Genomic DNA, 15430 nt, shown 5'->3' on the forward strand with positions numbered 1-15430 from the left:
TTTGACGGTTGAAAGCTGTAGTAAGATGCAGTTTATTAGCTCAGTCTTACACACAGTCCTGTCAAACTTCTATCTGTGGACATGTTGTTACACTGTTTGTATGCAAAAAAAATACAGAGTCTTATGTTCTTATCAACTGTTATTGCTAACAATGGCTAACCTTGATAGAGCTAACCCCACTGTGAAATCCAAGATGTGTGTTGTGGTTTGGGGTTTTGCATTGGACTCTTTTCCCCCTTTTTGGTTCTGTTGTCCTGTCTTGTGTTGGTCTTGTGTTCTCCCCGGTCTTGTGTTGTCTCGTGTTCCCCTGAGTATCTGTCTGTTCTGTTTCCTGTTTTATTTTGAAGTCGGGTTTTTGTCTCGTCCTGTCTTTAGTTTTACTTCCTGTGTCTTCCCGCTCTTGTGATGTTTTCCACCTGCTTCCCTGCCCTCTTGTCTCTGCCTTTCCTTACCTCATCACCTTGTGTATTTACTGTCTGTGCTTCTCTTGTCTCTTGTCAGACCCTTTTGTCCTGTCTGCATACCTCCCCATGAGTTGTTCCTGATCTACCCTGTGAGTTTTCTGTTTTTGGTTTTCCTGTTGCTGTTTTTGCATTTTCTTTTCCCCTCACCGGACCTTCTTTTATTTTTTTCCATTTGGACTTTGGTTTTGTGGACTTTGTGTTTTACATTGTGTTTTTGTGGACTTTGTGTTTGTTGGAATAAAGCCTGTTTTCGAAAAGCTCCGCTTTTGGGTCCTCCTTTCGCACCTTAACAATGTGTTCAAGCCCTTAGTGTACAATAACTGAGAAACAATTCAATATGAGTAGTGCCAGCATGTATTCAATGCATGCATTAATATAACCAAAAAATACATGTAACTGCACATTTTCACCAGGTTCTTCACAGGTTGACAACCATCATGTTCCATGACCCTAAAGGAAAATAGTTCTCCATGAACTTAACTCAAAACAATCACAATATATTCTCTGTGTGAATATGTAAACAAGTCATGTCATGGATAGTACAAAGCTTTTTCCCATGGCTCAGTTCTGGCCAGTTAATAAAGTTCTGAAGTGAACTGAAACCTTGAATGTGTTGTGTTGCCTTTGCAGTCTTTCATAGTGTTGATCACATTGCAGAGCACATTTTGGGAGAGCTGGTCTCTGCATTTGCCTTCTGCCGGATGCACTCTGGATGGTTTAAAACAAGGAGACATCATTCCAGATGCTGGAACTCTACAGCCACCAGCTCACAGACTCAAACCAGCACAGAAAGACCTACATGTTGCTCTACTGGGCATTCCTAGTCTATGTATGGAGTTGGACCAAATCATACAGCTGATGGCACAAATATACAAGTGATAAAATAGTGGTGGTGGAAGACATATTCAGATCCTTTACTTAAGTTAAAGTTCTAATACCCCACTGTAAAAAATGCTTTGGTACAAGTAAAAGTCCTGCATTTAAAATGTAAGTAAAAGTATATAAGTATCATCAGAAAAATACAGTGCAGTACATAAAGTATTAAAAGTAGAAGTACTTAATGCAGAAAAATCATACATTTTAACGTAACAATTATCTAAGTGTTTAATGGTCTAATCATTTCAGCTGGACTTGTAGGCTGTTTTATTGGTGGGTAGTTTAATTTATATGCCCTGCTACACCCTGCAATGCCCTGCAACGCCCTGAAGTGCACTGCTACACCCTGCGGTGCCTTGCTGTGCACTGCTACAACTACAAGTTAAAGTCACAGTTCCTGTATCTTTAATGTTACTATAATTGCCACTGTTCATCACACCCCCCTCTGGCACCGTTGAACACTGCCCACCAAGAGCTTGGGTCTGTCCGAGGTTTCTCCCTAAAAGGTGGTTTTCGCCACTGTTGCACTAAATGCTTGCTCTTAACAGGAAATTACTGGAATTGTTGTATTCCAGTAATGGTTGGAAGTATAGTGTGGTGGTGGTCTAGACCTTCTCTATCTGTAGTGTCTTGAGATAGATCTTCTTATGATTCTGAACTATAAATAAAATTGAAATGGAATTGAATTATAATAAAACATTGTATTTTATAAGCTACATGTGTTTTGTGTGCAAGAATCTAAATGAGTAAAGTAACTGCCGTCATATGAATGTAGTAAAAACAACAATATTTCTCCCTGAAATATGGTACAGTAACAGTAGAAAGTGGCATTAAATGAAGCCAAGTACAAGTACCTCTAATGTTTACTTAAGTACAGTACTATAGTGAAAGTATGTAGTTATATTCCACCACTGAAGCCCTGAAGGTTCACGATGGGAATATTTTCTCTCTCAACTTTTGCGTTACCTCACATTACGTTTGGCATCCCCCCCCCCCAAACAAACACCAGTGCAGTTTGACGGGCTCACCTGCCAAGTCTGTCCGTGAGATTGCCACCAGCCCCTCGTAGAGGCTTTTGATCGGGTTCTCCCCCGCCATTACCACTCCATGGAGCCAGATTAAAAGCATTCGGTGGCCATGCTCTTTGAAGCTTTTCATACCTAGAGGTTCAATCCAGAATTATAATACATATCAATATTTATATAACATGTAATGATGCAACTTTTGATTTTAAGGTCACGATTTGATTTTTGGTTTGAACACTCTGTTTTCAATAAGGAAGACAACGCCACAATAAGGGCCACTAGCTCTACCTTGCAACAGTGTATCCGAGACGCATTTGAATGGACCATTAATTTCACACCTGTATGCACCAAAGCACGGAAGTCCACGTTTTACCTTTGTGGAGGGAAAATTTTGCTACATGGGTGACTTCAGCGAAGCAGGAGGGTTTTGTGTTGTTTATCCGTCATCTTCGTCCTCCATCTCCGGCCTCTGGAATAGTCAAGCTGCAGGCCCTAATTTGTGTTCTAAACCATTTCAAGAAGTCAGCATAGCTCACCTGTCCACTGTTGCTCTATAGCTCGTATGTGTGCATCGCTGAAGTCCCAGTGTTGAGCCAGGATCTTCCACTCCCCGCGGCACAGGTGCTTGGTGGCCAGGCTCCACAGGACCGACCGGAGGTGCTGCGTCTCTGGCTGGTGGTCCTGCTTGAAGCTCAGAGGCTTTCCCACCCAGGAGTCCTGCTCGCTGCCCATCTGATCCTGAACAGAGGGATTTATGATGTAATATAAGGTAATGAACAAAGTGTACATGTACATGTGGGGCAATGTGCAATGCATCTGAAGTAAATTAAATAACTATAACAACCAGCAAAGCTCATTCTGAATAATCTTGAAGATGTTGAAGATGGTAGGGGTACTGCTATTTGATATAAAATCCAAGGTATGTAACATTGTTAGTAGCACACCCACACCAACCCTGGTACACAGCAGTGAAGGTTACGTAAGAATCCTATGGCTGGACACATAGATTTATCAATGCCCAGGGTTAAAGTTGCTTTCAGGCACCTTTAATTAATTAGTAAATTAATCTAACTGGCAGTTTCATCCATCTGTGTTTCCTGTTGGTTTCAAATACCACTAAATCTGCATTCTAGTGTTTCCTCTATTCCCTCTCAGCAGCGCACCGCCGTGAGTCCATGAACATGGCAACTGTCGGGGGTTAGTTCAAATGTCTGTAAAATAGCAGGACAGGGAGTTTTTTCCTCACCACTGTCGCACCAGTTGCTTGCTCTTGGGGGAAATACTAGAATTGTTGGGGCTTTGTAAATTATAGACTGTGGTCAAGACCTACTCTCTGTAAAGTGTCTTGAGATCACTTCTGTTATGAGTTGATACTATAAATAGATTGGAATTGAATTGACAGATGCATACTATCTAAACTGGTCATTTCAGTGGAAGATCACGTTGTCTAATCGACATGGTAACGTGCTGCTGATCCCATGTTTTTAGCTGAGTTACACAGAAAAATTCAGTTAAAAGAGAAGAATATTTTGTTGAAATGGATCGTTGATGCTGTTTGGCCCTCATTGTTCTCCGTGAGGTTTGCTGGAAGTGAATAAACCCCCGGTGTGTTTTATGTGGACTGACTGTGTGATACGCCATTAAACAATTTGCCTTTTAAAGGCTTGTCAGCAGCAGGTGAAATGGTAACTCTGGAGGCAATTAGGCCTTGTGTGCTCTGATTAATTTAGCATGCAGTTAACACACCAGTCATAATTTAGTTTTAATGAAAACACGACTCCTACCATATGCTCCTGCTGTTTTTCACCATTGTTTTGGAGGAATAACGAGAGAGAACCAGGTGAACCAGCTTTGAATATGAGTTTTCTTAAGTTCTGTGGAGTACTTTAAAGTAGTAAGACAATTTAAAGTTAATTTCACCACAAAAACCTGGTAATTTCCCCAAGATCTTAGCAGTCCTCCACCTACCAGATCCCCCTGAGGCCAACAAACTTTAATCTCACACATCCATCCTAATCTACAGCTAACACTACAGTATGTGTAGGTAACAAACCTCATAGAGTTAATTTAGAAAAAAAACTGCTCTGGCACTAAGATGCACAAAACTGCAAGAAAAGGATCTGAACTGAATCTGGCTCAGAAGACCAGTTTGTTTTGTGTTCAGCCCCAAATTGAAGAGCATGCTGCACATTTCCATTTAGATTTATTACTATTTTAAACTATCTCCCGTGATTTTTTCAACACAACTCTGACTGATTACTGACAATGTCAATTACACATCAAAAGCAACACCTTAGAGCAGTGCCCCACATTAGATTAGAAGAGAATGTTGAATGTGTTATTCTATTTAATAAAGTGGTTCCTAATGCCATGACGATAAACTCACCTTCTCCCATTTATAAAAGCGGTCAGCTTTGATGATCATGTCAACCAGGATGACATGATTTCCTCTGGCGGCCACCTCCAGACACCGTTTCCCCTGCTGTGTACATCATATATCACAAAGTCAGGAAAACACAGTGGATAGGAAGTACATTAGTAAGTTAGATGACACAGATTCATTCGAAAACCGCATATATGACCGTTGTACTTACTGCTGCACCTCAGGTGTTTTAACATGTGACTGCAACAGGTGAAAGCAGTGGCATTTGAATCACCTGACCGCTCTATTGAATGTAAGGGCCGCCGTTTTAAACAAGTATTTAACGTTGTGAAACGGAACTAAAGTTTATGCGACAAAAATACATAGTATGTGTTGGAAAATCATCAGGGCTTATTGTGAAGGGTGAAGGTGTGTGCTGTGTGTGCTACCTTGTCGGTTAGATTGAGGTTAACTCCAGAGATCAGCATCATCTCAGCCAGGTCCTGCCAGCCGTGCTCTGCTGCCAGGTGCAACGCAGTCTGTTGTCTCTGTCAGCCACATAGCACAAATGTGATCTTGTCTCATTTCTTCTGAGAACCATCCCCATGTCATTGTGCATTCTTATATTTATTAAAATCAACGTGGACACACAGAGGTTCTGCAGAGCAAGCTGCTTTTATGTTTCTTGGGTGGGCCCTTACATATACATATATACAGTATATATATTATTTTTTTTTCTTCTTCTTTTTTTCATTGTGATATTCACATTGCAAAAGGCTGCGACATTTCACAAAAGACACTCCGAATATTATTCATGCATTCAAACCTTTATATAACCAGGATAAAAAAAAACTCCTTGAGATTAAAAATCTCTTTTACAAGAGTGTCCTGGCAAGTGGCAGCAGCACGGTTTCAAATAGACATAGAGACACTATGAGAGTGTCTACAGAGTCGACAGTCGATTTTTTTCTATTTATCGCTGTTAATCACCAGTGTCTGTACAGCATCAACAGGGGTCGCCATTGTTGTTTACATGTGTTTGACGTCAAAACTGTAACCGGTACAAGTTCACGGGCAGTAAGTTAAGGGTTTGACTGCTGTTCCAGGACACTTTCACGGGTAGAAGGTTGTGAAAACACAGGTTACAAGCTGCCTTGAATGCAGCATAAGAAAAAACATTTTAATGAGCAGAGGTAGCGTTGCATGGATGTAGGAAAATTAAGACGTTTCAAATTAAAATGTCAGAGATTTAAGACTTTTAAAGGCCTTACATTTTGACCCTGGAAATGTTGCTGTCAATTATTTTATGTTGAATTATTCAATGTTGAATTTGTTTAATAAAGGAATGTCGGAAATTATTTTCTTTCATGTGTTTCCAATGCAACAAGCAACTTGAAATTCAGCAGAATACTGAAAGCAGCAGAAATGCAGAACTAAGTGCACTTTAATATATGTTTTAGTATCGCAAGCCATATCGGGATATTCAATAATGTTATTGCACATTTTGCTGAGATCATGCTGCTCTTATGTGTCCAAGTACAGCTGTGGAGGTCTGTACTCACACTGTCGGTCATGTCCAGGTCACAGTCAGCGTCTATAAGCAGCCGTAAAACCTCAGGGTGGTTGTTGAACACTGCTAAGTGCAGCGCTGTGTTATGTTGCTGTTTCAAACACAAAGGAAGAAGTCTTTAATAAGAACATTTGTTTTTTGGTGGAATGGCAAATCATACATAGCAAAATGTATTGCCTATTAACATGTTTTCCTCTGCGAACATTTATCTGGGCTATGTAGTTTCAAAGATAATACTTATTATTATTTAATGCAGTTATGCCAGAATTAAAGATACTGTCAGGCTGGCCAAGTGCTTAGGCAGGAACAAGAGTACTGGACCCAAAATGTAAGACACCAGGAAGAGCAGGTTCAGGTGTACAATTTATTAAACCAACAAATCTAGTCTTACGTGGGTGCAGAACAAGACATGAAACTAGAGAAAAGCCACATGAACAAAAGATCAATCCAAAATCCCAAAAAGTGGAACACGACGATGAGGACATGACATAATAAAACATGACTCAGGACCCAGGTTCCATTCAGCCCAAGATGATTTATTCTAGGAGATGGGTCTATCCTAAGCGAGATGGATAAGCACATAAGAAGCTGGGTCCAGACTAGTTTAATGATCGCCTGACAGATTCTTTTAAGAGGATGGATGAATGAAGGGGTGCCGTCTATCCAGGAGGGGGCTTGTGAGATGGCTAGGGTGGCAGGGTTTGAAAAGATGTCATGTTAACGGTTTGCCGGCTGGCTATCTATACTAGAAAATGGGGAAAGTACCTAGGCTTTCTGGAGGGCTCCTAGTATGCTGGGGAGAGACGTGTATTATTGGCTTATGATGTTGTCATTTATACATACAGTATTTGGTTTATGTTTTATTGTCTATTTTGTTTCAATTTTGTCAAATGGTCTTAAATATTCTAGTTACTGTCATCTTTTCTTGTCTGGGTTGTATGATTTGCATGTTGTTATCATAATAATACTGCCACTGGAGGGAAGTAAAGTGGTGTTTGCTTTGTGCTCTGTCCCCACACTGTGCAGTGAAGCGCTTTATAATGTTCTGCTATGCAGCTCTAGGGTTGGCCGTTCCATCCCCAGCTCTTCACAGCTACATGGCAAAGTGCCAATGGGCAAGACGATTGATACCGCTGGTCAGGCCAGAACATTGCATGGCAGCTCACTGCGTACATGGGTGACTAAGAAGCAAAATGTAAAGTGCTTTGGATGGAATAGTGGTCTGCCGCATAGATTTGGTAAAATCTAATGTAAAATAAACTCAAAAATTCATATTTTAATGGGCTGTTTTTTTATGTCTCAGCGTAAGCAGCACCATTTTTCCTCATTCAGATTGCAATGAGTCAGTGAGTCAGCAAATTGTAATATACTGTGTAATATAAAGCAGTGCTGTTTTGGGGGGTATTATGCCAGTTTGGGGGTTATTTTGGGGGGTAGGTGCTCCTTTGTTTGAAATAGTTTGAGTAACATCGATATAAATGCAGCCGCTTACCATTTACTACATTACAGATGTAGAATGAAACTGGCACTTCTCAACCCAAAAAGAGAAAGCCAGTGTGAAAATGTGTGGAAAATATTCAGTGTGGCGATGCTCTTTAAAAAAAACTAAATCTACTACATGACACAAAACAAGGTATAAGACACGTGGGTGTTGACTTACATTGTCTACAGCATCTCTGTTGATTCCCGCCTCCAGCAGCAAACTGGCCTCTCTGTCAAAGCCATGCTCAGCTACATAATGGAGAGCCGTCCTATTCTTCTGCACACAGACAAAAACAAGGATTTAAAATCAGGATTAAAAAACATTTCTGTAATATTCAGTGTTTCTTGCAAATGATATATGACACAGAGTGACGAAAGCGTACATTAGTTAATGCATTGGCATTACAGCCGGACTCCAGCAGCAGTTTGACACACTCATAGTGACCTCCATCAGCTGCCAGGTGTAACGCTGTGAGACCCTCCTAAAAACACGACAGGCACATTTCAGTCCACAACACTCCACGTTGAAGCCAGATGTTATGTAGAATTAGAACATTTTGTAATCAGTTTATAGAATGTCAAATGTAATGACAACTGCTCATTAAAAGCTATCCGAAATAAGAGTGTCATCTTACAAGAGCTTATGTTGACCATTCAACGGGCAGAACAGAAGGTAAATTTACAAGGGCTGAATCTCATCTTATTTTATGGCTCCTCGACTCCTTGGTCCTCAGCAAAGGCCGTCTCAAAGCTCTTATTTCTGTTCTGAAGGCCGAGCATCAAGGAGTGATCACTGCACACAGCTAACGAATTCATTTGACGCTACAGAAGAAAGGACGTCTCAATCCTCTAAAACACATTTGCTCCGATGATTTCATTGCGTCTCTCCCGGGCCTCCTCGGTGGGAGCAACTAAGACGTCAGGAAGAGAGGCAAGTGGAGGCTTAGAAGAGGCAATTTAAGTCTTATGGGACGTACCCAATGACACAAAACAAAGGGGGTAAGCCAGCGTGGATGGCGCCATTTTGATGATACCTAGCACTCACCCACAGTTAGCATCCCATTGACTGCCATTCATTTTGGCGCCACTTTGACAGTGAATAACTTTACATCTGAACTGTTTAAAGACTTTATTTGTCAGTTGTTTATTTACAAGGAAATACAACAATGTATAAAACGCTCCATTACCTTGTAGCTCACGGTATGGCTCCGTAGCAGACGTTTTTGTAAAAATAGGCTAACGATTGTGTCATAACCAAGCAACTTGCTGTTGCATAGTAGAAGAATTACCGAACAGTTTGGGACAAGCTCGCGGACAGTTTTGACTTCCTTTAGCTGTTCAGGTTTAATTACTTATGTTAACTAGCATTTTAGTTAGCAGTAATTAGCCTGTGCCTATCTATTTGCATGTACCTGCTCTCCATCTCTGCTGATTGTGAATGATTGAGATTTCTCTTGCACAGCTACCAGAAGACTTACAACCTTCAGACAGGTTGCTCACGTCACATCTACGTCGTCAAGCTCAGTTGGAGGCTGCGCAGTACCGCTCAACTATCGGCAGAAAAGTGCTTCTAATATCCTTCACTGGTCTCCATTAGAAACAACGGTGTCCATTTCGTATACTGTCTATGGATGCAATAGAGAACCAGGAAATCAACCAACCAGGTATCACGGTTGTGGTTAGAAAGGATACAGCTATGGCAATTCCAACCTGGGGCCCAGGTTGGAATTGAATCCACGGCTGCTGCGTCATGAACTGAGCCTCTGTTAATGGGCCATCTGAATGTTCTGTGAAGCACTTTGTGGGTGGAGTTTGAAAAGTGCTCCATAACCAAAGATCTTTATTTCTACACAGACAAGCAGCCAATTATGCACCACAGTCCCTCTAACTAAGTGAGACAAATTGTGTTTGGGAGCATGCAGCCCAGTCCACTCACTATGTTCCTCTCATCCACGTCCACTCCAGTCTCCACCATCTTCTGCAGGACCTCCATGTGCCCACACTTGGCTGCTAGATGCAAGGCTGTGTTGTCTTCCTGTAGTCCAGACATGACAACATGTTACAACTATAAACCCATTCTGAGACCACTTCCTCCACATACAGCACATCCACCAAAACAACAGAGGCAGTCAACAACTTCCTGCTTTTAAGTTCTAAACCAGAGGTCTGAACCAATTTATAAATAATGTTTTTCAAAGAACGACCTTTTACAAAAGTCTTTTCTCATCTTTTTTCAATGTCACATTTATTGTTTGTCATGTTGGAATTTCTTTAATGTCACTTTTGCTAATGTCACATTAAAAAGTGACATTATAGAAAACATTTTGCCTATTTTTTTTCTTTATATTGAACACTTTGGAGCTCCACGTACGTCTCTTAGATGTTGAAAGAGAGATACGATATAATCAAGATACTAATGCCACGATACAATATTATTGGAATTTTAAACATATGCCAAAAAACTTCTAATTTTTCTCAATTTCAGATGATGTCCCCAAAAGGACACTTTGTCAACATGTGTTTTATCTAAAAAGAGACATTTCTCTGGTTGTTCATATCAATTTTAGAACTGCAAATGGGACAAACTGACCAACATATATATAATAAAATATCCATGCATGCGCCGGCTGTCTACTGAAAAGAAGTCACAGTGTATTTACTTTGAGCCGATTGTAGGAAGGAACCGTATCAGGAGAGTTTTGCTGGCCTGTATCCCTGCCCAGTTTACACAACACATCCTGCTTAATGCTCTTTGCTTGTTTAAAGACGGCTTGTTAACTCCAGAATGATGGATGCATTTCAACTCATGCTAGCCTGGCCAAGGTGTGGTGGTGGCAGCCTAACAAATAGAGCTCAACAGTGTGGCTTTGGAAGTAAAAATCCCATTAATTTTTTTCCATAACGATATTTATTATTATTATTACTATCAGCCATAATGTGTGAACAATCCGAGGTAGACTGACCACAAGCTGTGAGATTGATGTCCCTGTAGAAGCTAGGCGTCTGTATGAAATTTAAAAAACATGTTTTATTTGTGACGTTATGGAGAAGCAATACCCTACCCACAATCCTAGGCGTAATAGCGGCGTGCCTATTTGTTAGAGCTCTCTGTATGGAAATGTTTACCGCCCCCCTTTGAAACTGAGCGGCAACCATTGAAGTCTATGATAGTTTCTCTACACGGCCTTATACATTTGCCTTTCCTCAGTTTTTAAAATGTTATTTTGCGCCAAATCAAATGTCTTATGGTCCCAATTCATATCGTAGATGGTTGGCTCGGATCCAGGCTTAGCACTCTTTATATAAACATTTAATGAAACGTCAATGGAACAATTGAATGAAGGACCGGAGCCATGGGCAGTCACTGTGGAGCTCTATTAAATGGCGAAGTCTTAAATTCGCGCTGTGCAGTATTTGAAAATAACTTAATAATTTGAATATGTTTTTTGCATAACAGCCTTGTGTGATGCCTGTTTGCTTGAGTACAATTACTGATTTGATGTGTGTGTGTGTGTGTGTGTCCCTACCTTGTCCTTTAAAGCATGTGTGCAGCCCATTCCAATCAGAAACTCCACCACTTCAAACTGTCCATGTTCAGCAGCCAGGTGAAGTGCTGTCTTACCTAACTGCTCCGAGAGACATCAGCAGTTTACACACTTACACTGTTCCATTCACCTTCATTTATTGGCCTATTGCCATTATTCTGACAACACACAGCTAAAGGTTTGTTATAGTAAAGATATGGAAGGAAAAGGTAGATTTAGACTCATATCTTCTACAAAAAGACAGTTCTCTTCAAACAATGTGTACATGTATCTGTAACCTGAAAATCGTGTCAAGCAAGGAGTTACCTTGTCAACTCTGTCGAGACAGATGTCTTCCAGGTCCTCCATGATGAACTCCAGCACTCTGATGTGGCCTCGCTGGGCCGCACAGTGCAGTATAGTCAGACCATCCTAACACACACACACACACACACACAAGCACACGCACGCACACACTATTTATCCAAAGCGACAATTGTTATATATATGTCATGTGGCATGCCTCTGGAGCAACTAGGGGTTAAGTGTCTTGCTCAGGGACACATTGGTTGATGTATGTATATGTACACATCACGATTACCAGAAGCAGCTCTTACTTTGTTCTCACAGTTGAGCTTCGCTCCACATGACACCAGGATCTGCAGGACCTTTAGGTGACCAAACCACGATGCCAGAAGCAGAGCATTCATGCCAAACTGTGGACAAACATTTAGAACTGTTATATGACAGTGAAGCTCTGATAATAAAAGTACATCAAGTAGAATACGCCCTTCTAGCCCTGGTCTGTCTCTGTCTTACTGGTTGGGTGATTGGTTTTTTAATGTTAGAAAGGTTCCTAACCGGGTTAAAGGGATACTTCGCATATTTTGAAGTGTGGTTGCATGAGGTACTTCCAGAGTCAGTGTATTGGCTGCAGTAGATGGCAAGCGGCTCGCCCCCAGTTTGGGGAAGCAGGCAGGAGTACAGTAGTCTGGATCCACGATGGTTCATTAACCGGATAATCGCGCTGGATCCTGTGTCCGTTGTTGTTGGTTTCGAGAACCAACAACAACCTTTGAGCTAGCTAGCTACAGGCTGAAAATGGCATTTGTTGGCATTTTGGTGGGATTGTTGTGGACAAACTACGAACAGGGATACACTGGTTAGAGCAAATGAGGTTTAACCATTTATCCAGCTAATTTAAATGGCTCACGTTACTGTATTGTGTGAACTATTAACTTCATTAAAAATTGTATGTGGCATTTACTTTTGCGGGGGGCAAACTAGAGCCCGACCGACCGATACAAATATTTGATTATTTAAATCAGATATGCCAACATATTGGCCGATATACAGTATATATTTTTTTGAATCCAGAAACGTATTACAAAACATAAACAGTTTTCCCTAACATTAGTTATTTGTAATTATGTATGAGTTCTCACTAGAATAATATGATAATAATTTGTTTAACTGTCACAACAGAACCAAGGAACATCAAAATATATTGAGGTTCTGATAAATACAATGTAAAAAACACAAAAAAAAATAAAAATACAAACTTAAGATATGAAACTTAAAGTCCTTTGAACAAAAACACAACAGGGACATTACGCTGAAGGAGTTTCTAACTCCACCCATACAGCCGACGAATTCTTGTGAGGCTTCAAAGAAAAGAACGTCTAAAAATACTAAAAAACATGTTCGGATAGAAAAAAATCCTAACAAAAACAATGCTTAAGATTAATTATTTTAGAAGTTATTTGGATATATGAAAGATGAAAAGGAGCCAGCAATTTTAAAGGCTTTCATGACCAAGCTAATGGTTGAATCACTACAATTTTAATGTTAGGGAATGATTGAATTTAGTTGTAAATCGTCACTGGGATCTCACAAATAACATGCATACATACAGTGTCCCTCTCATCAACGTCCGGGTCATGGCCCAGTAGGAGGCGTAGAGCCTGTTCGTTCCCAGCTCCTGCCGCCCAGTGCAGGGCTTTGCGGTCTATCTGTGCAGAGACAGGAAACAACAACTCAGTTTATAGGTGGCCATTTACAAAGCAGACATTCACCACTGCTTTTCTTCCTGTGGAAATCAAAAAGGCTGCCGTAAAGAGAACCTATAGAATTTGAAAGCAATGACTGGTTTAAGGCTTACAAAAGTGTACTATTTCCTGTTGGTCCTATAGCAGACATACTTTGTTTTTGGCCTGGACGTCCACACCTTTCTTGATCAGTTCCTGCATTTTCTCAGGGTCGTTCCTCTTTGCAGCGTCGTGGAACTCCTTTTCCGACCACAGCACTGTCGGGAATGACAACGAGGGATATCAAAGAGTGTTGAGAAGCACTGAGAATCATGTAGGACAGAGGACGGCTTATTACTTTATGTCCTATGGTCCTGTGATAAGGTCCAGGAATTTTGGACCGGGGTTTACGTCATAACCCCTGCCTGATTGTAAGGACCCAGGTTCCATTCAGCCTTAGATGAATTCATCTAGGAGATGGGTCTTTCGTCAGTGAGATGGATAAGCACATAAGAACCTGGGTCCAGACTAGTTTAATGGTCGCCTGACAGATTTTTTTAAGAGGATGGAAGAATGAAGGTGTGCCATCTATCCAGGAGAGGGCTTGTGAGATGGCTAGGGTGGTGGCATTTGAAACGATGTCATGTAAACGGTTTTCAAACAAGGGGAGGGGGGTGCATTTATGATATATTGTTAATATTACTTTTGCAAGATCACATTGTGCAATATTATATAGAAAATGTCCGAATTAGTATGCAATATTTTTTTACTGGGTGGCAGAGTGACAGTGTGTACAAAGAAATAGATAGAGACAACAAAATGGAACGAATCATGAGTGCATGATACTATCCACTACTTTTGGAATTTTAAAAATATCGATATCGGAATATTCCTTATCCATATATCACATTTTGTCAACATCGTGCAACCCTAGTTAAATATAACTAAAAACTGTGTAGCACAAAAAAAGAAGCACTGAGCATCACATTGCACATGGCAGATGAGTACAAGCAGTGGCTTTTAATACAGGTGTGAGCCACTGCATGCTGGACATATATGCTCTTAATTACATGCTCTTGATAATGAGTCTTTAACACTAGAAAACATGTCCACTGGGCGACTGCCCAATATCCTTTACCATGTCTTTAGACATGCGTAAACCTAGCATGTCTAAAGACATGGTAAAGGATATTTACATCAATACTACAATACAGGTGGCCGGGTTGTAACGGCGGGTAGAGCGGGCACACATATACTGAGAGGTTTGTGCCTCGATGCAGAGGTTCACGGTTCGAGGCCGACATGTGACGATTTCCTGCATGAATTCCCCTTTCTCGCCTAGCTGTCCTGTAAATAGGATAAAATAATAACCTTATATATTAAAAAAAAAAAAAAAACATTACAATACGCTAATAGTCAAATGGTTATGAGGTCGAAAATCGCCCTGTGATGTATCACCGACGAATGAATACTGTAGTTATAACGTCGTATTCTACAGTTAGTAACGTTACAGTCTACCTTCCTATCGTGTAAAACACTTTTGGAATGCAGCTTCCATACTATTAAGTTGAAGAAGTCTAACATATATCCCTGTCTGGTCAACGGACATCCTGCTGCCGCTGCAATACAGATGACCGGTCGGTCGCTCCCCTTAGGCTGAGTGAAAATCAATGCTGGTTCCTACTTACAGATATCATCCTCCGACGCGAGGTCATCCTCCATCTTTGTTTGGGTTTTAAAGGCTTTCTCTCCTCCACTTTCTCCCCCCTTTCATGTTAGTGATATCGCATATTTTTTTTTTCGGTTAATAAAAAGAGGCTGGACGTTGTGCCAAGCAGTTATTTCTGTTAAACTCATGGTTAAGCTACGCAGACTAAAACTGTGAAAACAACGACTTCCGTTCATGACCTTCAGAATAAAACAAATATTTATTTATTTTAAAGTTGAAACATACTTTTTTTAGTAACTTTGCTACTTCCGGATAGGGCTAATTGCAAGTATCTTTTACATTATCAATTACTTTTCAAAAATTGCTTGGCTATAAAATGCCCCTCATGGTTTTGAAACGCCCAGGTTTATGTCTCCAAGTTACTTATTTTG

General features: G+C 40.6%; 1 protein-coding gene across 1 annotated transcript; it reads right to left on the reverse strand.

Annotated features, from left to right (window-relative positions):
- Positions 1–864: 864 nt before the first annotated feature.
- ankdd1a (ankyrin repeat and death domain containing 1A) lies at positions 865–15218 on the reverse strand. The gene is made up of 15 exons (XM_034867854.1): positions 15019–15218; positions 13505–13608; positions 13217–13315; positions 11921–12019; positions 11631–11735; positions 11307–11405; positions 9716–9814; positions 8163–8261; positions 7958–8056; positions 6290–6388; positions 5177–5275; positions 4752–4847; positions 2902–3103; positions 2369–2500; positions 865–1172 (listed from the first exon to the last, which is right to left on the reverse strand). The coding sequence occupies exons 1-15, from the start codon at positions 15050–15052 to the stop codon at positions 1111–1113; spliced, it is 1527 nt and encodes a 508-aa protein (XP_034723745.1). The 5' UTR covers positions 15053–15218; the 3' UTR covers positions 865–1110.
- Between the last annotated feature and the right edge of the window lie 212 nt (positions 15219–15430).

This window comes from Etheostoma cragini, chromosome 1 (assembly GCF_013103735.1).
Source record: "Etheostoma cragini isolate CJK2018 chromosome 1, CSU_Ecrag_1.0, whole genome shotgun sequence".
Taxonomy (NCBI): domain Eukaryota; kingdom Metazoa; phylum Chordata; class Actinopteri; order Perciformes; family Percidae; genus Etheostoma; species Etheostoma cragini.

What these genes read in the sequence shown, in the direction of transcription:
- ankdd1a (XM_034867854.1), bottom strand. Translation starts at nt 15,052, where the DNA reads ATGGAGGATGACCTCGCGTCGGAGGATGATATCT. An exon ending in ACGTCCAGGCCAAAAACAAA is followed by an intron (nt 13,316 to 13,504) that starts GTATGTCTGCTA and finishes GTCTCTGCACAG; the next exon opens with ATAGACCGCAAAGCCCTGCA. An exon ending in GTCTCGACAGAGTTGACAAG is followed by an intron (nt 11,406 to 11,630) that starts GTAACTCCTTGC and finishes CTCTCGGAGCAG; the next exon opens with TTAGGTAAGACAGCACTTCA.